The sequence below is a fragment of the Lissotriton helveticus genome, chromosome 8 (assembly GCF_964261635.1).
Source record: "Lissotriton helveticus chromosome 8, aLisHel1.1, whole genome shotgun sequence".
NCBI lineage: Eukaryota > Metazoa > Chordata > Amphibia > Caudata > Salamandridae > Lissotriton > Lissotriton helveticus.
This window is the reverse complement of record NC_136069.1, coordinates 246,646,310-246,673,002: the sequence shown is the minus strand read 5'-3', so window position 1 is coordinate 246,673,002 and position 26,693 is coordinate 246,646,310. Positions and strand designations below refer to the sequence as shown.

The 26,693-nt window shown below is 47.2% G+C and overlaps 1 protein-coding gene across 1 annotated transcript in view; it reads right to left on the bottom strand.

Moving 5' to 3' along the window:
• The window catches only part of ARHGAP42 (Rho GTPase activating protein 42), an 840,311-nt gene that overhangs the window by 196,249 nt on the left and 617,369 nt on the right, over positions 1–26,693 (bottom strand). Inside the window, exons 7-8 of the mRNA XM_078656994.1 lie at positions 20,319–20,423; positions 15,463–15,592 (exon numbers count right to left, since the gene is read on the bottom strand). Of these exons, the coding sequence (XP_078513120.1) occupies positions 15,463–15,592; positions 20,319–20,423 (235 nt within the window). The remainder of the gene's footprint in view (positions 1–15,462; positions 15,593–20,318; positions 20,424–26,693) is intronic.

Below are 26,693 nucleotides of genomic sequence, written 5' to 3'. Positions count from 1 at the left end.
CAGCAATTAAAGGCCCGCTCCATCGGGACAACAAGGGAGCAGGCCTTTAATGGCTGGTAGAGTCCGCTATGGAGGGCTCTAAGGCTATTAGAACATTATGTTCTAATTTGTACAACATAGGCCTCACAGAACCTGAGTTGGTTGGAATCCCCTAGGGTTCTGTGAGGCCTTTGTTCACTTCTACCGACCATTAGAAGCCATGAGCACTCCATTGCTTTCAATGGAGCTCCATACTTTCTCATGTTCTAATTCGTTTGAGTGTTTTATGAGACAAGATACTTACTTCTTCCAGTAGATTTGCAGAGGTGGTTTTGGATTCCAAATTAGTAGGTGTTGAGTCCAATACAAATGGATTCAGTATACATCAAATCTTTGTTGGGCTGTACTAAACTCCTCTTAATGCTACTAAATGGTAAAATGACCTTTAAACCTTCTGTAAAGCCTAAGTTATAAAACGATAGATAATGTTTTTAGAATAAGCAACTCTGGATTGCTAACTTTTTGGTTAAAAATATCTGGTTCATTTTCTGTTTGAGAAATGTGTTATTTTGCACCAAGTGTTTATTCTAGGTCTTGGAGATGATATCTCTGGTGGGTATTAATGCTCAAATTAGAGGACTGAATGTGTTTATTGCCACTCAGATGAATGACATTCCTTAAATCAGTATGAAGTATATGCTAAAATCAAGCATTATTTTCCTATAGGGTTTTTCCAGGCTAAAATATGATGGCCCTCTTTCGAAGTGCCCTGGAGTAAGGCACAATGTGTATTGCACCCAAATGAATCTGACACACCAAGGTTTGTAAAGTATTTGGTGTAATTAATATCACGTATCACAACTTTGGTATTTACTTCGCCAAGTTATTGTAACTGCCAGGCCTTTTACCATGTTAAATTCCAGCATGTTTGACCAGACTAGATTGAATGGGTTTGCACAGGAATCAGAACTTGTAATGAAAACCACTATGCTTTCAGTCCAAAAACTTTAAAATGGACAGTTTGTTAGTTAAGCCTATCTTGTTTTACAAGGGTTGTTTTTGTGATTCAATGAATCTGAAAGCAACAGGGCATGTACTGGCGGGAATGAATCCTGTGCACGATAATCAGTTTGCAATCACATAAATCGATTCTGTAAAGGTGGAGAACGGTATATGACGATGTGGTTTTTGTGACTTCATGTACAAGTACATATTCTAACATGGTACTAGGCAGTCGTTATAATAAGTTACGTAACACTAGAATGAACACGTTTTCAGATGTGCCCAATTTGTTAAGGCAATAAACGTCAAAAGATATAGCATTTGTTTTTTTTGTTTTTTATTTTATTTATGGTATTTATACATATACATACAGTGCACGGGGATATCTTCTTATGGGTAACCATCCTGTGCGGTACAAGATACATGGTACATGGTAGATATTATTTGGATGGCGCCCCTTTGCTGGTTATACAGTAATGGTAGGCTAGAAATAGTATGGAATAAGAGGAAAGTGTGAATAAGTAAATAGAGAGAGAGAATACCCTGTAGATCTGAGAGCTTCAGCGAGTGTAGTGGCTGTGGAATATATTTTATTGGTTGATAGTTCGTTCAACTGTTAAAGTATTTAAGGTGGGTCAAAAAGGGGCAAGTTCTTGTCCAGTGATTCCCAAAGGCTCCTGGAGGAGGTTTTCCAGGGTGAGTATCTTATCGCTAGGGAGTCGGCTCCGGTTAGGTAAGGGATCCAGCCTAGCCAACCGCTGGATGATGCTTTAGAGGAGTCCTTCCAGTTCGTGAGTACTAGCTTGACTGTGGCGGTTAGGAGAAGGTCCAAAATGCTCTCTTTCTCCCTCTGTGGGGATTTCCGTTCGGATGAAAGCTGTCGTGATCAATGCAAAATCTTTTTATTTTACAGTTGAGCGCCTTGTCTATAAAGTCAAATACCCTCCCCCAAAACCCATTGAGTGTAGGGCACAAAAAAATGAGGTGTTCCAGGTCACCTTTGGCTGCGTTGCAATTCCAGCATGTGAGGCTGTCTCTGAGTCCTAATTTATGTAGCCGGTTTGGGGTCCAGAATGTTTTATGTAAGAGCCACAGTTTGGTCTGTGCGAGGACTGGGTGATCTTATTTCGTGTGCCGAATGACCATAGAGTGTTCCACTCCCGGTCATCCAGTGGGGGTGTATGCAGCAGTTCCAATACCTTTCCGTCTTTTCGTTGATACTTGTTTTTTGTGTGCTAAGGGTTTTGTATAGGCGTGAGACCTGGTGTCCCAGTTTGTTTATGCTAGTTACGAATTGGAAGATTGATGGGTTGGTATTTGTTATTTTGGATTTCGTCATAGTTGTTTTGATCTTTAGGAATCTGTAGAGGTCTGAGTCATCGAGTGGGTGGGAGGCTTTTAGGTTGGCGAATGTCAGCGGCGCGGATTCCGCTTCCAGCTGATAGGGATGTGTGATGCCCTTTTCTATCCAGTTCTCGAAGTATAGCTTTTTCCCCTTGTATTTTATGGAACTATTTGCCCAATTGGGATTCATCTTTGGAACCTTTAATACTGACCTCCATTTTTTTGTCTAGCTTCAGTAGTGCTATCTTAATGTTTTTCAATATTGTATTGTTCGCAAGAGGGTGTGTGTTGGCCGTGAGGAGAGCTAGTGGGTTGAGATTTTTTAATATTGCCTTTTCTAGCTGTAGCCAAACTGGTGCGTATTCTGTCGGCTGCTCTATCCAATGTGTGCCCTGCTTGACAAGGAATGGCAGTAGAAAGGTTCTTAAGTCCGCTATGTTTACCCCTCCCTGACTTTTGGGCCGTCTCAGTTTCTTTAGGCTTATCCTAGCCTTTTTGTCTCGCCAGAGAAGTCTGTTGCACATTTTATCTAGTTTTTGGTGGAAATCTTCTGAGAGGAAGAATAGGAGCATGCTTGTAAGGTAGTTTACTAGGGGAGTGATCATCATTTTTATTGTTTCGATTCTCCCCCACCAGGTCATGAATTTGGGTGACCAGGCCTCTAATTGTTTCTTAATTTTGTCCAGTATGAGTTTCTCATTGTGTCTTAGGGTGGAGATTGGGTCCGAGCTGAAGTAGATACCCAGGTATTTGATGTGGCCTGTCTGCCACGTGATTCCTGAGGATCCCAGAACCTCTTTAGTGGAGTGGATGTTTAGCGGCTTACATTCTGACTTGTCATTGTTGAGTTTGTCTTTGGATGTTGTGTCATTATTAGTATATCATCTGCGTACGCTGCTACTTTTACTGTAGTTGACCGATGTTCCCCCCCTTTATTTTCTCATTTAGTTTTATATCTTGGATCAGGGGCTCTAGGCCTTAGAGGAAGAGCGCAGGCGACAGTGGACATCCCTGTCTCGTTCCTTGTTGGAGTGTGAACGGTTCTAAGAGTGCCCCGTTTATTGTGATTGATACAGGGCCATTGTCATTTTAATGTATCTTTCTCCTAGGTTAAATATATGCATGCATTGCTCTAGGAATGCCCATGAGACTTTATCGAAGGCTTTCTCCACGTCCAGTGCAATGGTAACCGCTTGGAGTGGACTCTGCGAGGCTTGTTCTAGCACATGGCATAGAAGGTGTGTTGTCACTGGCCATTCTGCCTTTCATGAAGCCCACCTGGGTGTTGCTTATAAGTTTGGGCAGTACCTTGTTCAATCTAGCTGCCAAAATCTTTGCATAGATTTTACAGTCTACATTGATAAGGGAGATTGGTCTGTAGTTTTACGGTAGTTGGGGGGGTCTTTATCTTCCTTAGGTATTACTGTTATAGTCGCGCCTGTCATGGATGCTGGTATTTTCCCTGTGGGCGATGTGTTGTTAAAGACTCTTTTTATGAGTGGGGCCAGTTGAGGGAGGAAGAATTTGTAAAAGTCTACCGTGTATCTGTCCGGGCCGGGGGCTTTGTTCTTTTTTAGGGACCTGACTGCCATTTCTATCTCTGCACCGTTGATGTCTAATCCTAGATTAGTGCTGTCCAAGCTATCAAGTCTCGGTAGGCCTAGTCTTTTTAGATACTTTTTGCATATTTCTTTGTCTAACTCCTTGTCATTCTTATATAGGTCTGAGTAGAATTGTCTAAAGGTTCTAACGATCTCTTTGTGTTTAGTGTAAGTTTTGTTGTCAGCGTCGGTGATTGATGCGATTGACCTCTGGTTGCTTTTATATTTCAGCTAGGATGCTATGAGTTTCCCTGCTCTGTTGGACACGCACAAGTTTAGGGCTTTACATCTGTTTAACCAGAGGCCGGCCCTCTCACTAACGATTTTGTTGTACTCGTATTTGCGCGTCGTTAACTTATGGAGGGTCGTGTCTTTTTGGTTGTCTTTTAGGAGCTCGAGCTCTAGATTTTTGATTTCGGCTTCCAGTTCTGTTAGTCTTTGATTTGTCTTCTTGTGTAGTCTAGCTGATATGTCTATTAGTTTCCCCCTGATTGTGGCTTTTAGAGCATCCCACAATGTGTCTACGTTAACTTCGCCATTATCATTATTGGTTATGTACTCGGTTAGGGCATCTATTACTTCCTTTTTGTGGGCCGGGTCTGTGGTAGTGTTGCTTCTGAATCTCCATCGTCGAGGGAGCGCCTCATTGTGAGAGCCCGCCAGTTTCAGGGTGATTGCTGAGTGGCCCGAGACTAGTCTCGGTTCTATTGAGGCCTCCTCTATCATGTGTGCATGAGCCCCTGAGATTAGGATGTAGTCTATTCTTGTGTGCGATTTGTGTGGATTTGAGTAGAAGGTATAGTCTCTCGTGGTCAGGTGTAGCAGTCTCCATGTGTCTTTGAGGTTGTATTTTGTGCACATGTTAAGGAGTGCTAAATGGGAGTTGTTGGGGTGGTATTGGCATAGGAATTGTCTGTCTATCAGGGGGTCTAACGGCATGTTGATGTCTCCTGCTACTATTAATAGTTCATTCTGTGGTACTTTGGCTAGGGCATCTGCTACTTCTTTTCAGTAGGGAAGATCATCTGAGTTGGGGCCGTACAGATTTGCCACGTGAATTTGGTCGCTTCCTCTTGTGATGTTAGTCAGCAGTAGCCTGCCCTCTTTGTCATATGTGTGCGAGTTTATCGAAAGTTTGGAGTTTTTGGAGATGAGCGTCATGACGCCTCCTCGCTTTTTAGTCGCAGGAGAGCATACCGATTGTGCTATCCACTTTTCCCTGACTAGTTTGTAGCTTTCTTCATCGAGTTTTGTTTCCTGTATCAGGACAATGTCACTCTTGGATTTGGCTAGGTACTCTACTATCTTCCTGCTCTTGATGGGGTGGTTCAGGCCCTCAACATTTAGTGAGGTTATTTTGAGGTCCGTTGCGAGTGAGATAGAGTTCTTGCTAGCCATTGTTTAGGGTGTGAACTGGATGTTTTCTGTGCCCCACCCACAAAAAGGTATAGCCCTGCGTGGACGCCTGGTTCAGGAAATACACGAGTTTGAATAAGTAAAGTGAGGAAAATACAGAGATAAGTTTAGAAAAAGATCCTACCATTCCTCCCTCCTCCCATGTCACTATCCTCCCCCTACTTTTGCCCCCCCCCCGCTCCCTCCCCCCTCCCCCAACAATTAGAATGTGGAAGGTGCGACAGCCGGATCACCATTACGCCTCCCAGAGCTTAGTCTGCTATAAGTCATTACAGCAGCTGTTCTCAGTCTATTGTTTAAACAATGGTTTATCGCATTAAGATGTTACACATTTGCTGATGCCTAGCTGCCTCACATAGGGAGGAGCAGCCCTGAATGTAAAAAAGCTACGTAGGAGTCTATATTATTGTTTGATAAAGGATACTCTGTAGTTTTGGAGTTTGTCCAGTTGACACCTTGGGCAGTAGTATGATTGTCTCTCCATTTGGTAATTCCCTGGTAGTTTGGTTGTTTGCTGGGTTGTTGTGCTGGGTTGGTGGCTGTTCATTGTTCATTGTTGACGTCAACGGGAACCCTCCCTTTCTTTGAGGTAGTTTGGTTCCTCTAGAAGGTTATTTCGTCACCTTGAGGTAGGTTAGGTTGTATATCTTGAGGTAGCTTAGGTAGTGTACCGTTATTTCTTCAGTCAGTGTTTGGTTCAGAAGAAGTGCCTCTTTTGGCCATGCCGTGTGTTGCCGTGTCCATGTCTTGTATTGATGGACCTTTCAGGTACTGGTACAACTCCTGTGGATCCGTGAAGAAGTGGGTTTTCCCCCTGTCTGTTATGTTAAATTTGCCGGGAGTGACAAAGGTGAATTGGATGTCTCTATTTTTGAGCAGCTGGCGTTGGGCGAGAAATCCTTTCCTGGAGTCCACTGTACTTTTTGAGTAGTCCTGTGTTAATAGAATTGTGTCCTCCGTGTGTTGAGATCTCAGGGGTCTGCAGATAATGGGTCTAGTGAATTGCGATGTGGGCTGTCTTGAAGCTGGGACTCTGAAGGCTTTATCTAGTTCAAATTGGCGGGCGAACTTTAGGTTTGTGATCTTCGGGATAAGGTCCTCCAGGAAGTTGGCACCTGATCCCGCCGCCTCCTCTGCTCCTTCCGGAATTCCCAACATCCGAATATTTCCTCTGCGGCTCTTGTCTTCCATCTCCGCCGTTGTTCTTTGTAGGGAGTCTGTTTTTGTGCTGAGGGTCTTCACTTCATTTTTAGTGCTTAGGGTTATATCTTCAGTATCTCTGAAGCATCTTTCCGCATTTGCCAGTCTGATATTTACTGTGTTTAAGTCTGCCCTTACTGCAGCTAGCTCTAGCTGTATTGATTCAGTGGTGAGTTTCGTAGACTTCGCAAGGTCATGTACTTCTGCCAGTTTCTTCAGGCTAGTGTCTAGTGTGTTATTTATGTCCGGTTTCTGTTTAATTGGGGAGTCCGATATCTGTGGTTCCCCCTTGCTTTTCTTCTGTAGTCGTGCTTGCAGTCTGGATTCTCTGTCCGCCATTCTTCCTTTTGTAGGTGCACTGTTTGCTAGGGGTCTGATGGTGTAACTACCTTTTTCCCGCGTAGTTTGGCTTAGTTTGTGCGGAAGTAGCTGACTATTCCGTATAGGTTGTCGCTGGAGTTACGTGTTTGTTCACTGCTGGTTTTGTTATGTTTTGTTATGTTGTTGCCTCAATGTCAGGCTTTCACGTAGGGTTCCACAGGTGCAGTTTCTGGTCAGGGTTGGGCGGCACGGCTCTGCGTAATCGTCACCAGATTACGGAGATCTAGTACCCCCGCCCACGTCTCTGTGCCCTGGGCCCTGTTTGTTGATCATTATTCCTTTAACCCTCTTCTCTCCAACACGCAGCCTGAGTGTTTCGGGGTGCTCTGCACGGCTCCTTGTGCTGTGGGGCTATTCTGCGCACTCCTGGGTATCTCCGTCCCATTAAGACGGTCGGTCCGCCGCAAGCGTTTGCTTCTTGTTTAGGCTTAGTGTGCACTCAGTTTTGCTGTGCTCAAGATACGGTTGGTGGAGGCGCGGGGTGCCCAGGAGCTTCTTGGGGTGCTGCGGGGCTAGTCTCTGATCTCTTGACTGCCCCCTCCCCGGATGGTCTGCTCACTTTGTCTCTGCACAAAAGGGGGTGGTGATGGATGGAGCATCTGAATCAATCAAACACTCACACCCAGTCAAAAGATCTGGGTTTAATCCATCACGTTCTTTAGCCCACTCTGCCACCACAGTTCAGATATGGCTATATGCAAATCAGTCTGACCCTGTGCCCAATGGGAACAGTCCAGCCCGAACTGCCAAGCCATGCCTTCCCTGGACCGGAAACAAGCTTCCGAGGACCGGTTTCTGGCATTCCAGCCGTCTTCAGCCCGGCTTGCTTGAATCCAGTGGCAAAGTGAGCAAGGGACTCACGTCTGAGCATACCCTGCCACACTTATGGCGGCCAAAAGCGGTACAAAAGGGGGTGGTGATGGACGGAGCATCTGAATCAATCAAACACTCACACCCAGTCAAAAGATCTGGGTTTAATCCATCACCGTTCTTTAGCCCACTCTGCCACCCCAGTTCAGACATGGCTATATGCAAATCAGTCTGACCATGTGCCCCATGCGAAAAGTCCAGCCCGAACTGCCAAGCAAGGCCTTCCCTGGACCGGAAACAAGCTTCCGAGGACCGGTTTCTGGCATTCCAGCCGTCTTCAGCCCGGCTTGCTTGAATCCAGTGGCAAAGTGAGCAAGGGACTCACGTCTGAGCATACCCTGCCACACTTATGGCGGCCAAAAGCGGTACAAAAGGGGGTGGTGATGGACGGAGCATCTGAATCAATCAAACACTCACACCTAGTCAAAAGATCTGGGTTTAATCCATCACCGTTCTTTAGCCCACTCAGACATGGCTATATGCAAATCAGTCTGACCCTGTTCCCCATGGGAACAGTCCAGCCCGAACTGCCAAGCCATGCCTTCCCTGGACCGGAAACAAGCTTCCGAGGACCGGTTTCTGGCATTCCAGCCGTCTTCAGCCCGGCTTGCTTGAATCCAGTGGCAAAGTGAGCAAGGGACTCACGTCTGAGCATACCCTGCCACACTTATGGCGGCCAAAAGCGGTACAAAAGGGGGTGGTGATGGACGGAGCATCTGAATCAATCAAACACTCACACCCAGTCAAAAGATCTGGGTTTAAACCATCACCGTTCTTTAGCCCACTCTGCGACCCCAGTTCAGACATGGCTATATGCAAATCAGTCTGACCCTGTGCCCCATGGGAACAGTCCAGCCCGAACTGCCAAGCCATGCCTTCCCTGGACCGGAAACAAGCTTCCGAGGACCGGTTTCTGGCATTCCAGCCATCTTCAGCCCGGCTTGCTTGAATCCAGTGGCAAAGTGAGTAAGGGACTCACGTCTGAGCATACCCTGCCACACTTATGGCGGCCAAAAGCGGTACAAAAGGGGGTGGTGATGGACGGAGCATCTGAATCAATCAAACACTCACACCCAGTCAAAAGATCTGGGTTTAATCCATCACCGTTCTTTAGCCCACTCTGCCACCCCAGTTCAGACATGGCAATATGCAAATCAATCTGACCCTGTGCCCCATGGGAACAGTCCAGCACGAACTGCCAAGCCATGCCTTCCCTGGACCGGAAACAAGCTTCCGAGGACCGGTTTCTGGCATCCCAGCCGTCTTCAGCCCAGCTTGCTTGAATCCAGTGGCAAAGTGAGCAAGGGACTCACGTCTGAGCATACCCTGCCACACTTATGGCGGCCAAAAGCGGTACAAAAGGGGGTGGTGATGGACGGAGCATCTGAATCAATCAAACACTCACACCCAGTCAAAAGATCTGGGTTTAATCCATCACCGTTCTTTAGCCCACTCTGCCACCACAGTTCAGACATGGCTATATGCAAATCAGTCTGACCCTGTGCCCCATGGGAACAGTCCAGCCTGAACTGCCAAGCCATGCCTTCCCTGGACCGGAAACAAGCTTCCGAGGACCGGTTTCTGGCATTCCAGCCGTCTTCAGCCCGGCTTGCTTGAATCCAGTGGCAAAGTGAGCAAGGGACTCACGTCTGAGCATACCCTGCCACACTTATGGCGGCCAAAAGAGGTACAAAAGGGGGTGGTGATGGACGGAGCATCTGAATCAATCAAACACTCACACCCAGTCAAAAGATCTGGGTTTAAACCATCATCGTTCTTTAGCCCACTCTGCCACCCCAGTTCAGACATGGCTATATGCAAATCAGTCTGACCCTGTGCCCCATGGGAACAGTCCAGCCCGAACTGTCAATCCATGCCTTCCCTGGACCGGAAACAAGCTTCCGAGGACCGGTTTCTGGCATTCCAGCCATCTTCAGCCCGGCTTGCTTGAATCCAGTGGCATAGTGAGCAAGGGACTCACGTCTGAGCATACCCTGCCACACTTGTGGCGGCCAAAAGCGGTACAAAAGGGGGTGGTGATGGACGGAGCATCTGAATCAATCAAACACTGACACCCAGTCAAAAGATCTGGGTTTAATCCATCACCGTTCTTTAGCCCACTCTGCCACCCCAGTTCAGACATGGCTATATGCAAATCAGTCTGACCCTGTGCCCCATGGGAACAGTCCAGCTCGAACTGCCAAGCCATGCCTTCCCTGGACCGGAAACAAACTTCCGAGGACCGTTTTCTGGCATTCCAGCCGTCTTCAGCCCGGCTTGCTTGAATCCAGTGACAAAGTGAGCAAGGGACTCACGTCTGAGCATACCCTGCCACACTTATGGCGGCCAAAAGCGGTACAAAAGGGGGTGGTGATGGACGGAGCATCTGAATCAATCAAACACTCACACCCAGTCAAAAGATCTGGGTTTAAACCATCACCGTTCTTTAGCCCACTCTGCGACCCCAGTTCAGACATGGCTATATGCAAATCAGTCTGACCCTGTGCCCCATGGGAACAGTCCAGCCCGAACTGCCAAGCCATGCCTTCCCTGGACCGGAAACAAGCTTCCGAGGACCGGTTTCTGGCATTCCAGCCATCTTCAGCCCGGCTTGCTTGAATCCAGTGGCAAAGTGAGCAAGGGACTCACGTCTGAGCATACCCTGCCACACTTATGGCGGCCAAAAGCGGTACAAAAGGGGGTGGTGATGGACGGAGCATCTGAATCAATCAAACACTCACACCCAGTCAAAAGATCTGGGTTTAATCCATCACCGTTCTTTAGCCCACTCTGCCACCCCAGTTCAGACATGGCTATATGCAAATCAGTCTGACCCTGTGCCCCATGGGAACAGTCCAGCCCGAACTGCCAAGCAAGGCCTTCCCTGGACCAGAAACAAGCTTCCGAGGACCGGTTTCTGGCATTCAAGCCGTCTTCAGCCCGGCTTGCTTGAATCCAGTGGCAAAGTGAGCAAGGGACTCACGTCTGAGCATACCCTGCCACACTTATGGCGGCCAAAAGCGGTACAAAAGGGGGTGGTGATGGACGGAGCATCTGAATCAATCAAACACTCACACCCAGTCAAAAGATCTGGGTTTAATCCATCACCGTTCTTTAGCCCACTCTGCCACCCCAGTTCAGACATGGCTATATGCAAATCAGTCTGACCCTGTTCCCCATGGGAACAGTCCAGCCCGAACTGCCAAGCCATGCCTTCCCTGGACCGGAAACAAGCTTCCGAGGACCGGTTTCTGGCATTCCAGCCGTCTTCAGCCCGGCTTGCTTGAATCCAGTGGCAAAGTGAGCAAGGGACTCACGTCTGAGCATACCCTGCCACACTTATGGCGGCCAAAAGCGGTACAAAAGGGGGTGGTGATGGACGGAGCATCTGAATCAATCAAACACTCACACCCAGTCAAAAGATCTGGGTTTAAACCATCACCGTTCTTTAGCGCACTCTGCCACCCCAGTTCAGACATGGCTATATGCAAATCAGTCTGACCCTGTGCCCCATGGGAACAGTCCAGCCCGAACTGCCAAGCCATGCCTTCCCTGGACCGGAAACAAGCTTCCGAGGACCGGTTTCTGGCATTCCAGCCATCTTCAGCCCGGCTTGCTTGAATCCAGTGGCAAAGTGAGCAAGGGACTCACGTCTGAGCATACCCTGCCACACTTATGGCGGCCAAAAGCGGTACAAAAGGGGGTGGTGATGGACGGAGCATCTGAATCAATCAAACACTCACACCCAGTCAAAAGATCTGGGTTTAATCCATCACCGTTCTTTAGCCCACTCTGCCACCCCAGTTCAGACATGGTTATATGCAAATCAGTCTGACCCTGTGCCCCATGGGAACAGTCCAGCCCGAACTGCCAAGCCATGCCTTCCCTGGACCGGAAACAAGCTTCCCAGGACCGGTTTCTGGCATTCCAGCTGTCTTCAGCCCGGCTTGCTTGAATCCAGTGGCAAAGTGAGCAAGGGACTCACGTCTGAGCATACCCTGCCACACTTATGGTGGCCAAAAGCGGTACAAAAGGGGGTGGTGATGGACGGAGCATCTGAATCAATCAAACACTCACACCCAGTCAAAAGATCTGGGTTTAATCCATCACCGTTCTTTAGCCCACTCTGCCACCCCAGTTCAGACATGGCTATATGCAAATCAGTCTGACCCTGTGCCCCATGGAAACAGTCCAGCCCGAACTGCCAAGCCATGCCTTCCCTGGACCGGAAACAAGCTTCCGAGGACCGGTTTCTGGCATTCCAGCCGTCTTCAGCCCGGCTTGCTTGAATCCAGTGGCAAAGTGAGCAAGGGACTCACGTCTGAGCATACCCTGCCACACTTATGGCGGCCAAAAGCGGTACAAAAGGGGGTGGTGATGGATGGAGCATCTGAATCAATCAAACACTCACACCCAGTCAAAAGATCTGGGTTTAATCCATCACCGTTCTTTAGCCCACTCTGCCACCCCAGTTCAGACATGGCTATATGAAAATCAGTCTGACCCTGTGCCCCATGGGAACAGTCCAGCCCGAACTGCCAAGCCATGCCTTCCCTGGACCGGAAACAAGCTTCCGAGGACCGGTTTTTGGCATTCCAGCCGTATTCAGCCCGGCTTGCTTGAATCCAGTGGCAAAGTGAGCAAGGGACTCACGTCTGAGCATACCCTGCCACACTTATGGCGGCCAAAAGCGGTACAAAAGGGGTGGTGATGGACGGAGCATCTGAATCAATCAAACACTCACACCCAGTCAAAAGATCTGGGTTTAAACCATCACCGTTCTTTAGCCCACTCTGCCACCCCAGTTCAGACATGGCTATATGCAAATCATTCTGACCCTGTGCCCCATGGGAACAGTCCAGCCCGAACTGCCAAGCCATGCCTTCCCTGGACCGGAAACAAGCTTCCGAGGACCGGTTTCTGGCATTCCAGCCATCTTCAGCCCGGCTTGCTTGAATCCAGTGGCAAAGTGAGCAAGGGACTCACGTCTGACCATACCCTGCCACACTTATGGCGGCCAAAAGCGGTACAAAAGGGGGTGGTGATGGACGGAGCATCTGAATCAATCAAACACTCACACCCAGTCAAAAGATCTGGGTTTAATCCATCACCGTTCTTTAGCCCACTCTGCCACCCCAGTTCAGACATGGCTATATGCAAATCAGTCTGACCCTGTGCCCCATGGGAACAGTCCAGCCCGAACTGCCAAGTCAGGCCTTACCTGGACCGGAAACAAGCTTCCGAGGACCGGTTTCTGGCATTCCAGCCGTCTTCAGCCCGGCTTGCTTGAATCCAGTGGCAAAGTGAGCAAGGGACTCACGTCTGAGCATACCCTGCCACACTTATGGCGGCCAAAAGCGGTACAAAAGGGGGTGGTGATGGACGGAGCATCTGATTCAATCAAACACTCACACCCAGTCAAAAGATCTGGGTTTAATCCATCACCGTTCTTTAGCCCACTCTGCCACCCCAGTTCAGACATGGCTATATGCAAATCAGTCTGACCCTGTGCCCCATGGGAACAGTCCAGCCCAAACTGCCAAGCCATGCCTTCCCTGGACCGGAAACAAGCTTCCGAGGACCGGTTTCTGGCATTCCAGCCGTCTTCAGCCCGGCTTGCTTGAATCCAGTGGCAAAGTGAGCAAGGGACTCACGTCTGAGCATACCCTGCCACACTTATGGCGGCCAAAAGCGGTACAAAAGGGGGTGGTGATGGATGGAGCATCTGAATCAAACACTCACACCCAGTCAAAAGATCTGGGTTTAATCCATCACCGTTCTTTAGCCCACTCTGCCACCCCAGTTCAGACATGGCTATATGCTAATCAGTCTGACCCTGTGCCCCATGGGAACAGTCCAGCCCGAACTGCCAAGCCATGCCTTCCCTGGACCGGAAACAAGCTTCCGAGGACCGGTTTCTGGCATTTCAGCCGTATTCAGCCCGGCTTGCTTGAATCCAGTGGCAAAGTGAGCAAGGGACTCACGTCTGAGCATACCCTGCCACACTTATGGCGGCCAAAAGCGGTACAAAAGGGGGTGATGATGGACGGAGCATCTGAATCAATCAAACACTCACACCCAGTCAAAAGATCTGGGTTTAATCCATCACCGTTCTTTAGCCCACTCTGCCACCCCAGTTCAGACATGGCTATATGCAAATTAGTCTGACCCTGTGCCCCATGGGAACAGTCCAGCCCGAACTGCCAAGCCATGCCTTCCCTGGACCGGAAACAAGCTTCCGAGGACCGGTTTCTGGCATTCCAGCCGTCTTCAGGCCGGCTTGCTTGAATCCAGTGGCAAAGTGAGCAAGGGACTCCCGTCTGAGCATACCCTGCCACACTTATGGCGGCCAAAAGCGGTACAAAAGGGGGTGGTGATGGACGGAGCATCTGAATCAATCAAACACTCGCACCCAGTCAAAAGATCTGGGTTTAATCCATCACCGTTCTTTAGCCCACTCTGCCACCCCTGTTCAGACATGGCTATATGCAAATCAGTCTGACCCTGTGCCCCATGGGAACAGTCCAGCCCGAACTGCCAAGCCATGCCTTCCCTGGACCGGCAACAAGCTTCCGAGGACCGGTTTCTGGCATTACTTTGCAGAGGCGGGCACCCCCAGTCGTTTACAGCCCCCACTTTTGGCTAACTTGCTTGCTGGTGAGTCCTGGGGGGTGTTCCTCTTTCTCCCCCACGTGCGTGCTTCAGCTTTGCTCTTGGATGGTGGCAGCGCAGCCGCGCCCGAGATGTGGCTTGTGTTTGTGGTGGACTGCACGTCTTGATGCGCTGTGTGCCAATTCTGCTCTTCAATTGGTCTGTCGCAACGTTCGGTTCATGGTTAGCCTAAGCAGGTTCTAAGCGTTGGTGTGCGCAAGCAGCAGTTGCTGGTTGCTGGTGGTGTGGGGCACTCGTTGTTGGTTACTCGACCTTTAGTTGTCCTTTTTGTAAACGAGCGCAGATCGTCATCCATGTATTAGATGTACACATTCATTCTGGACAAAGGTCTTAATATATAATGCAACAGATACTTTATCAAGAAGAGGAGAGTATCAGTCACAGTTTCCCATTCAAGATTACAGTGGGAGAGCGGTTGCCATTGAAGCAACATCTTCATTTGACTAAGACCTAGATGCTGCTGTTTTATTAGGGAAAATGTCCAAATGTAATCAGTTGGAGGAAAGGAGTGCTAGGAGTAAAGCAAAAAACACTGGCTGGTAGACACCAATTTCCATATCATACAAAGAAACATGGCGTGGCCTTTGGTATTGTTTTTTCAGTGTTAACTTAGAAAATAGCACTGCTTTGTGGTGGAGTCTACATTTGAAAACATCAAATGGCCATGTTTAGAAGAAACAAAGAGGCAGTGAGAAAGACGTTTCTGTTCACGTTACATACTGGAAAAATGTCAATATAGCCTATCAAAGAGTCAAAGTTGATTGGTCAAATGGTTTTATTTGGTTTCTTTTGCCACAATTAGTTCTGGATAAAGGAAATACCTCTGCATTCTTTCCAGCAGCACACCAATAAGGTAGACACCAAGCAGCACAGAACACATCCTCAACAATCAAAGTGAGATAGAGAAGATTCACACGTTTTACAGAATTTGAAGACCTCAATTTGCCAACCAAAAGTCCTCCAAACATGAATGTTTTAACTTTCTTTTATTACTTACGTTTCTCTTGGACACAGAGATACCCTTCCATTGTCCATTGACTGGGTGGTCTGTAATCCTGGTCGGCAGATTTCATCCTTTTCATCAACTTTTCCACTTCCTGTCGCGTGCTTTCAAAATTATTTCGAGTCTTAAAAAACAGAAAACTCCTTTTCATTTTGGTAAATCATGTTGAAGACACGGAACAGTTGACCTATTCAAGTATTTTTAGATAAATGCACTGGATATTTTAAAGGAAGCCTGGCATCCTCTGGTGCACGGACAGGAACAATAAAATAATGTATTTATTTTACCTTTCTCAGTCTTAAGTTACGTCGATTCACAACATGTAGGAAAAGCATTACTTTCTGGACAGGAAAAAAATAATGCCAAAATTGTACAACAGACAGATCAAAAATGCAAGCATGAAAATCCCAAATGCCTTGACCCCATCTTCCATATTGCCCCCTCGTCCCTCATGCCATCGCCTACCAATTACTGACCACTAGGATAATATCACAATTAAGAGTCAGGCAATCAAAGAGTTTAGTAAGGATTATGTTACCTATCCTGCATCATCCCCTTTGGTATCGCTTTGTTTGCTCTAAGTTGGCAGGGTATGCCCAGACGTGAGTCCCTTTCTCACTTTGCCACTGGATTCAAGCTAGCCTGGCTGATGACAGCTGATTAGCCAGAAACCAGTCTCATAATGCGTGTTTCCGGTCCAGGGAAGACATGGCTTGGCAGTTTGGGCTGGACTGTTCCCTTGAGGCACAGGGTCAGACTGAATTGCATATGGCCATGTCTGAACTGGAGTGGCGGAGTGAGCTAAAGAATGATGATGGATTAAACCCAGATCAGTTGACTGGGGGTGAGTGTTTAATTTGCTTAAATGCTCCGTCCATCATCCCCTTTGGTATCGTTTTGTTCGCCCTAAGTGGGCAGGGTATGCCCAGAAGTGGGCATCTTTGCTCACTTTGCCACTGGATTCAAGATAGCCTGGCTGATGACGGCTGATTATCTAGAAACCGGTCCCAAGATGCTTGTTTTCCGGTCCAGGGAAGACATGGCTTGGCAGTTCGTGCTGGATTGTTACCATGAGGCACAGGGTCAGACTGATTTGCATATGGCCATGTCTGAACTGGCGTGGTGGAGTGAGCTAAAGAATGATGATGGATTAACCCAAGATCAGTTGACTGGGGGTGAGTGTTTGATTTGCTCAAACGCTCCATCCATCTTCCCCTTTGGTATCGCTTTATTCACCCTAAGCTGGCAGGGTATGCCCAGACGTGGGTCACTTGCTCACTTTGCCACTGGATTCAAGCTAGCCTGGCTGATGATGGCTGATTAGCCAGAAACCGGTCCCAGGATGCTTGATTCCGGTTTTGTTCGCCCTAAGTTGGCAGGGTATGCCCAGAAGTGGGCATCTTTGCTCACTTTGCCACTGGATTCAAGATAGCCTGGCTGATGACGGCTGATTATCTAGAAACCGGTCCCAAGATGCTTGTTTCCGGTCCAGGAAAGACATGGCTAGGCAGTTCGGGCTGGACTGGGCTGGCCGTGCCGGAGGGCACGTGGTGGAGGCGGCCTCCCGTGGGCCCGCGTTACCCCCTCCGCATCCCTCCCACCGGCCCGGCGGCAGAGGGACCCACCCCTGGGAGTGGTGGAGGAGGGAGTCCGCGGGCGCCCACGCAAGGAGAGACAAAAGCTTGGCTCAGAGGATGACTTTCAATTGATCTCAGCGAGGTAGCTGCTCTACTACTTACGAAACCCTGACCCAGAATCAGGTCGTCTACGAATGATTTAGCACCGGGTGCACTAAGGGCGATGCAGGCGGCCCCCTTCCGTCAGCGCTCCGGTCCCCAAGCGAGTGGCTCTACGCACCGGCCCCCCAAGAGAGGCCGGCTATCCCAGGCCATCCGAGGCTCCACAGCACTGCGGTATTGTTGCGGTTTAGGGGGGATTCTGACTTAGAGACGTTCAGTCATAATCCCACAGATGGTAGCTGCGCCCCACTGGCTTCTCAGCCAACCACAGCAAGAACATAAATAATTTAAAAATGCCCTAGGGAATTATAGGGCATTTCTTGCTGGAGCAGTGAAGAATAAATGAGCAGGTGCACACCTGCTCATTTGCACACCCGCATTATTTTGTTCTTTTGGGGGCTGCAGGGGAAGCCCCAAGGCCTACGCAGCCCCTGCCTCTCCCAGCCAGCACCCATCGTGGGTGCTGGTGGGGGCCAGCATATTCTTTTTGAGTGGGAGCCCCAGTGCCCACCTGAGGCAACCTGAACTCCATTTTTGTTGAAGGCTGCAGGGGGGAGCCCCAGCTGACTCCTGTGGCGGGAGTCGGCAACTTTAATAGCTGGTGAATGATCTGGTGCCCACCCAGGGCAGCCACACGTTCTGCATGTTGGGGGCTGCGGGTGAGCCCCAGGGCCCCCGCAGCCCTAGCTAGCTCCCATGGTAGGAGCCAGCAGCTTCAATAGCTGGTGCATGCCCTGGCCTTCCACCCGAGGCACCCACAATGTCTGCATGTGTGGGGGCGCTCTAGGGCCCATATGATACCAGCCAGTTCACCAGTCAGCACTGTACTGGGTCTTGGCAGAAGCTAGCACCATTCCTTTGCTGCCGCATGGGCAAAAGCAGCATTTTTCACTTCTACCCCTGTGCAGGCTCGGAGTTGGGGGCACACGCTCCGTCCCCTTAATACTAAAATGGCATCAGAGGATGAGGTGGGGTACCTGTTGGCTCCCTGGGGCTCGAGAGGGGGCTGTGTACCCCACCCCTCTCATCATGAAAACAGGTGGATAAGGAACCTGGGACCGAAATCAGCACAGGGGGGTGTTCCACACATGCCTCCTATCCATTATTGAAAGGAAAAAAAGAATGGAGATTGACCTCCGGGCCCTAGCCCAATCCAGGGTTCATTTATTTAAAAACAAATAACTGTTTAAGGTAATTCTGTAGGAGATCCCCGGGATCACAGTAAAAATAAAAAATGGAAACTTTAGTACTGTACTGCAACATCATATGTTACTAAACACATAAAATGTACAAGAATATTGTTAGATAAACCTAACATGGAAATGTGACAAACCTCTTTACGTATTATTGTAATTCTATTTTAATTTTAGGTATAACAGGGTGTGTGAGGTCTTGTTGGTGTGGCTCTAGCTCATCTCCTCCTCCTTACCGTTTCTCTCCGCTTTTTGGTGGTGTTGATTTACTACCCCTGCCTTCCCTGTCCCATTTCATATAGTTATTTCATTTTTTGGAGGGCGTAGAAGCTTCAATTTGCTAGTGGATAAGACCTTTCTCTATAATGCACCTCCGCACACTTTTTATTTTTTTTAACTTACCTGGGGGCACCCCATCTTAAAATGGTACAAGTAAAAGGAAAAAAATGGCTCTCACAGCTTACACATCATCACTCAGAGGCCAGACTTTTTAAAGAAAAAAAGATGTTTTTGCAGATTCTGTTTAGCATAAGCAACAACCTTTTTCCCCTCTATTGTTTTGCCATGTGATTAAGCATCAGCAACAAGCATTGGTAAAAGTCAAACTGTCAGCGTATGCCTTTCAAAGGCACTATCTATTGGTACTGTCAATACTTATATTTTGTTATCCCTCCTCAGCATGTAGTCAGGCCGGGGAGAGATCTGCCTCAGTTGGCAGGTCCAAGCCCTGCCCACTAATGCATACTGAAGCACTAGCTCTCCTGATTTGTTATTTTGTAAAAATGTTTTTCCTTTTTTTCACGAACATTTTGCGGGATGGAAGAATAAATGTTCCAGGTTCATTGTGCACAGTTTTCATTTTTTTGTAGTGGATTATCCATTTTTCGCGTGATTGTAAACATTTTATTAAATTTACCGCATTGTTCTATGTGCAGAACACTCACATTTTGGCTCACAACTCCAAAACGTCTGGGGGAAAAGTCACCAAACAAAAAGTAATTAATTATGGAAAGGCAACTGTGCCATTAAAATTCAGTGAGATTTGTCTAGCATTTTATACTTCTACACAGTGGAAGTGTGCTAATGGAAACCATGTAAATTTCTGTGACGCGTTTTTGGAACCCCTTATAACCTTTGAACTGTTTTGACTGAGGTGTTAGCCTTAACTACAGGGTTGCAATTGCATCTCTGAAATGTATATATTTTTCTAACAAATGAATGTGTTATGAGCAGAAATAAATACCTCTCCTATAACAAAGTTTTTCCTGTCAATATCAGTTCACACATTAGCAAAGTCTCTATTGCCACTGAGGGCAAATTTACACTTCCTGGTCCACTGACTGTTTGAGGTGTAGCAAAGAAATTTGAGTATCTCTGAGTAAATAACAAACATTTGTAAATCGGTACTATTTTAAGAAATCTGCTGAGTGTGAGGCTTACTCCAAATTCCCAGCTAATTTTCCATGGCTCCAAACATTTGAAATTTCCTGCCTTTTTGCTCTAAAAAAATGTATCGGTATTTTACTTTCATTTGCCTTATGCTAATGAGACACTGGGCCTGGATTAATGAGTGGATGAATGCGACCGCGTAGGAAATGCAGACCCTTCAAAGTGGCGCTGTTGATTTTTGGCCTACACCTATAAACTGCATTTGCGGTTATTTATGTTTGAGTCCATTACGCTAAAGCATTGTTTATAAAACATTTAACTATAGAAAAACTCCCTTTTCTACCAAGTTTTTTTGACGTTACTTAACGTATATTTTGAATAATGTTGGAAAGATGCATTTATATGTACGTGAATTAGGGTTCACTAATCTGCAATTTAGTTATACTGTTTCGAGGCTATTTCTTCTAGTTTCAATTACTGTGAAGCAATGAAATTCATGATACAGCAGTGAAATAAGACCAAACCGTACATTTTGCAAATTAAACTGCAGCTGTTGCTTGTATGGTGTAAATTCCTGCGCCAGCTCATATCCTTCGTGGTAAAAGGTGAACAGCCCTTGGAGAAAAGCCAACAACTGTAAAAATAAAATGGAGAAAAACATCTTAAAATTCATCACTATAAATAAAATAAGGCACAAATTGATTTAGAATTTGATAAACAACAATTACAGACCGCTCTTCTAGAATACAGGAACATGCCACTAATCAGAAAAGGAAATTCAGCTAAGCAAGACATGACCGCAAGATGTGAGGGCCTGTCTACATCAAAATAAGTTAGACAGATAATTATTAAACTTTTCTGCAGATTTTTGCAACACAAAGAAAAGAATGCCATGAACACAGTACAGCAATATGCAAACAGATTGAAAGTGCTAGCCAGAAAACAGATGCACTTTGTTATGTCACTGGATAATATTTGGCGAATATGAACAAGTGCTGATTCTGAATCTTGAAGTTTGATACAGTTTATCCTGAATAAATATTTAATTTCTATATGTTGCAGTTTTTGTACGTATAGGGTAACCAGGCAGTCACAATGATCCTAGAGTTAACAGTTTTCGTATCCGAATCTACTGTGGGGGTAATCTAGCGGATTGTAATTATAGTTCGAATATCTAGGACAGTGTGGCTAGCTCTCATCTCCCTGGCCCCTTCCGAAAGAGAGCTGCCTTCTTCCTTAAATTCTGGGCGGGTGCCACTGGCCACCTCTTGACTCATGTCATGTCAAATGTCATGTCAAATGTTCTTATATAGCACCGAAAGGTCTCAAGGCGCTTGCTTTGGGAACCCGTCCTGGCTTTTTCCCTGTGAGATAACCCCTACTGGGCATCCCCAAGGTGAAAGCCAGGCATCCCTCATTAAGCAAGCTATTGCCCAGAGTTGCAGAGTGTGAACCGGTGATTCGAGTAGGCACCGAAGCGAGAATTATCGAGTCCGTGGACATTTGGGCTCAAGACCCTGCCGCGTCGGGAATTGAACCCTGGTCCCGGGTCTAACCTCTGCTTCAGGGTCTGCCTCCTCTAACCAGTAAACCACACTTCTCCACTTAAGATCCACTGTTTGCCTACATTGTTGGTGCTTCCATGGCCTGGGGTAAGGCAGCAGCCCTGGAGTGCCTCCTAGTGGCTGCACCATTTTTACAACAAAAGCTTTGAAAAATGTCTTTGCCAGAGCACAGGAGCACCCCAGCAGGCAAAATGTTAGTTTGCTTGGGCATTGAAAAGCTTGTCATAGTTCCCCTGGACCACACCTACATGCGTTATGATGCACACAACCGCACTTTCAACAAATCTGATTCATTATGTTGCTGTGACATAGAAGAGTGCTGGTTTATTAAGGAAGTTGCTTGCTGCTTCTCACTCCCTGGACTATAGCCAGGACATCCTGGACATGCTCCTCGGAGCAGGACTGGAATGCTGTGCCACACCTCCATAGAACAGTATGTCGCCCTGGTAAGTGATGTGAACTTTTCTGCTTCAGGAAACAAACTGAATGCATGTTTCTTGAACAATAAGACTGCTATTAAAAAGTCAATATCTGTAAGCAATGTCATATCCATGTACAAGGTGAGGTGAAAAATGTCTGTTCTTTAGGTTTTTTTTTAAGTCTCAGGGTGACAGGATTCTGCGTGCCTGCTTTATGCAAGTTTTGTTGAGCTCCTTAGCAGCCATTTTTTTTCACAGGGGCGGCTGGTGTTAAATGGAGTGAGGGACATAGCTCTCCCATCCTGGGGAAAAAAGATTTAAAAAACAGAATTCTGAGCAGCTGTAAATAAATTGCAGTTGCTGCTCAGTGATGAACTGGTGTGAATCTCTTTTTTTCTTGAGAAGAGGGTTCAGGGGAATATGACCTCAGGTCTCGTAAGCATTGCGCATGTGTTGGCAGGACGAGTTCTTCCTCGCCAGGCGGGGTGGTGGAGGGGGGGGCATACGTCAGGCCAGTGACGACACTCTGGTAGGTGTCCTGGACATTCATGTTCACATATAAGATTCTATGTGGGGCGTTATTTACATGGCTACGGGTGGGATTAATACGGTGCCATTAAACTACATGGCCGGGGGCTGGGCAGGCCATGGTTAAAAATGGAGTGGGCGTGTCTTTGACCTCTTTCTCCGCCATTGGCTCCCAGCAACTGCTGCTGTTGGTCATGATTCAAGTGTGATTGGTGGGCTGACGCAGGGAGAGCTGCCCAGTAGAGCATCCTTTCAGGTAAAAAAAATGTTTAACTTGTTTTTTATTTCAGGATACACATAGCAGCAATATACAGTATCTGCATATACATCATATACCTAGTACATAATTCTAGTTGCAGACGTGTGGCAGGTACTTGCCAGAGCCTGAGTTACAATCGAAATGCCAAAGGAACTGCACATCCCTATTTTAGGTGAATAAGTAACAGCGATACAACCATCCATAAACACACAACCATTAAAAGGAAGAACTGGGCAGCGGTTGGCAGAGCGGCACTTCTCTTACATCTCCTAACTCCTTTCAGGTTAATTAAGCAGGGTGGAGGTGTAGTATTTTGTTACTTTTATGTCCAGTGCAGGTTCGAATTTAAAGAAACTTTACAGTACTCACTTTCTTTGCTCTTTTGCTGGATCTAGTTGGCTGGATCTTACTAACTTAATTAGCAATACGGCACTGTGCGATGAGGGTGGTAGGGGCTCGCTGTGTGCTCTGATTAAGGGACAGTGGAGAGCTCAAAAGACTAAGCCCGTGGCCACACACAGAGAAAACAACAGGATTTATTATTCTGCCTGCCTGGCCTGGTACATCAAGCAAGTTTTTAATCTGCGGTGGAATGCTGCCTAGGACGACCCTGCTCTCTGCCACCAGGGCTGACCCGACACCCTACCAGCCAGAGCCAGCAGCTGCCAAAGAGGGCAGACGGGGTCCACTGAGAAGTCCTGTGCAGGGATTTCACACATCAAACCTCAACTCCACTGGAAGTTTGTCCTCTGCCTTCCGTTCAATGTTGGCTGGATATGCATCGAAGAGCAATTACACCTGCTAATTGCGGACTAGTGCATTTAAGCAGTCCTGCCAAGTTTCACGCATCATGCGTTAGACTAACGCATTTCAGTGTGGTGCTCCGCACCACCGCACTGAAATGCATTGTCACGCATTTGGTGCCACTCTCTCTGATGTCACACATAGCGCTAAACTAGTACACTGCTGGTCACTCAAGGCTGCTAGCTTGCGTGCGCGCCTGTTTGGCTGGCCTGCGCCGGGGCTGCTCCCGCAGATGTCACTTGCAGGCCCGAGCACGTGCTGCCAGTAGCACAGAGCACAGCAGTGAGGCTGCTACAATGGATTCTTTTTTAAAAGCCGTAGTGCATTCCCGCCCAGCGCTGTGCCACGGTCACAGCCTGACCTCATGACCCAGCCGACTAAGGCAGTACGTACGCTACATTCTGCTGCCATCTGTGGAGCAAACGGGGGTGGCTGCCTAGGCAGATGAGTGGAACTGCGGCAAATGGCAGTGCTGCTTGCACTGCTGGAATGACATTTTTTAAATGCACGTTTATCTAGCACAAATGGGAGCCAACCCATGGACCATGGCAGCTGCTGGAGCCCGGAGCAGCAGTCACAGAACCGACTGTGTGCAGCAGCTGCTGTGTGGTGAGCCTGAATTTCTAGAATCAAGCCCGAGCACCGCGTTTGCCGCGGGATGATTCGTTGTGGCCACTCCAATGCCAGGGCTGTAGGTGGCCCAAAAACCGAATTGTCCGGGCTGGCGCACCTCTGCCTTGCAAATATAAGTAAGTGAGACTGTCTGGGTAAGAGAGCAGCCTAATCCTGTCACTGATTGTTAATAAAAATCTGCTTTATAAATTTAGCACTCAGTCTGCATCAACTGCCTGCCCTGCTGTGATACACAGCTGAAGTTCTCTGCAGTCACTCACAGTGAGACAGCAAGAGTCTCATTCTGTCTGGACTCAGGTCACACACTGTGTAGTTCAGGGACGAGCCACCTGAAGACATACTTTTTGAAATATTACAGCACTTGCTGCATTGTAGTGCCTTAGCCTGAGGCTTGCCCAATCAATGCAGCCCGGTGGGGCTGGTGTCGAGTCAGTCAGCAGGTAGTACTGACTCTGTGTGCTGACAGCTAGACTCTTAACCGCATCGATGCGGTGCATTTTCCCGCCGTACGCGGCAATTTGAACATTACCGCGTTACATGACGAGCTCAGCTCGTCATGAGCGTACAGCAGGTTACGCTCATGACGAGCTGAGCTCGTCATCAGCCCGGAAGGGGTTAAAACTTACTATACTTAGGCAGCTGAGCTGAGAGATCATCTGTGCTGTTGACTGCGGGGCTAGAGCCAGTAGTTGCATACCGACCGTAACCACTTCAAGTTAATAATTTGGTTGAGAGCACTACATCGCAGCTGGCTGTGAGCTATGTGGGAGACGATCTTGACATATCAGGCAAGAAAGGGTAGCCTGTGGGCGATTAATGTGCAAACAGTTTACATTAAACGAATCTGATTAAAAAAAGTGTATTCACTGTTTCCTCAAGCTTGTTGAAATTGTGTTCAATATTCCACGCGGTACCCTTTCTTGCTTGATATGTTCCTGTCCTAAAGTGTACTTGGCATGTGTTTATGTAGGATGAAGGATTGTGTCCCACTGTATGGATGTTTGAGGGTACAACGCGTGCTTTCACAACGCGTACCGTTACCATGCAGGTTTTACAACGCAAGTTGTTACAATGACTTGCGTTGGGGGGCGCTGGATAGTGAATAGTTTAATTTACTATTCCAACTCCAGTCCCCGTGGATAGTAGGGTAGGTGTTGGATAGTAAATGAAACTATTCCCTATCCTACAGCGCCCTCCAGCGCAAGTCATTGTAACGACTTGCGTTGTAAAACCTGCGTGGTAATGGTACCGCGTTGTGAAAGTTTCGTTCTAAAGGATGTTTCCCCACTGTATTGATGTGTTTATACTTTTGATTTGAAAATTTTGAATGATTAAATTGACTGTCCGGCTGGACACTCTTAATACAGCACTGATTGGAGGCTATATTTATCCAGATGAACATACTGTTCTTTTTAAGGACCATTGTTCTAATACTAAACTGTTACCCAAGGTCATTATCTACCTTTTGGGTTCCCTTGTGTTTTTGAAAATATATTTAATATATGAAGGCACACTTATGTAAATCAAATTCATCTTTATAATGATTACATATCTACTAGGTAGGATGGTTCATTAATATCTCAGTTAATACTGTTTAAGGCATACATTATGAGTAAACTCACTTATCCTACACCCAGTGCACTTTGGAAAGAATGACAAGTGCAACACGTATTTTAATGTTGTTAGACCACTAAAGAAACATGTCCATAAAACTGATATCAAAGCGCAGGGGTGGAGCCTAAATGTGGCTCCGGTCTGTTAAGTTCGAAGTGGAACAAAGCTAATGTGGAGCTGCATGGCGCCACCTAGGGGCACATGGAAGCACTGCTAAGAAACATTTACAGATCTAGACGGGTGCCTGGGGAGTATTATAAGGTTAGGAATCTGCGTTTGGATAGAGTATCCACCGGAAACAGGTAGAAACTTGCTTACCTTACAGAAACGATAATGCTATGCTGGGCATCATATGCGACTTTAACTTGTTATTTAACTTGGTTTTATTTTGGCAGCCATTTTGAGGTTGTTAACCCATAAGAATATTGCTGGGGCAAGCACGGACATGTCAATTTATAAAAAATCTCTGACCTGCTTTAAAGTCATGTCTCAAAAACTGCTTATCTGATTCCCTAATAAGTGCATTTCTTTTTCACTTTATCATATCTCTTGTGTGCTCTCCTCGCCTTGGGGGAGATATTAATGCAGAAAGAAAGTTTATTTCCTCCATCGTGAAGCTCACTCAGCATCATCCTTGTAAGCCAGGGCTCAAATAGGAAGTGCAAAGTGCTGTGCATGACGTCAGATAAGGATTCTGTTACTCTGCCAGAGCTGTCTTTATTCCATATTGATTGTATGGCAGAATACTAGCACTAGCAAGAGAAATCCTTTCAATTTCCTTTTCTGAATTCTTTACTGAGTCCCGCTGAGAGAATCTGGGTTGGGCAGTTTCACCTCAAACCTCTGTGCATTAATCATACTGCAGCTAAAGACAGTTCGATACTAGCACCATTAGTTAAATTTCGAAATGTGATAGACACAAAATGGCCTTTAGTATTCTAGCCAAGGTAAGAGCTGACTAGCTGCATAACAGCATGATATCACAGAAAAATTGTGTGGCGCACTTTCACGTTTGTTAACGAAGTATAACACTGGTGTCAACTGTCCTCTCCAGGCAACCAGTAGTTTGCCCTCAGAAGCAG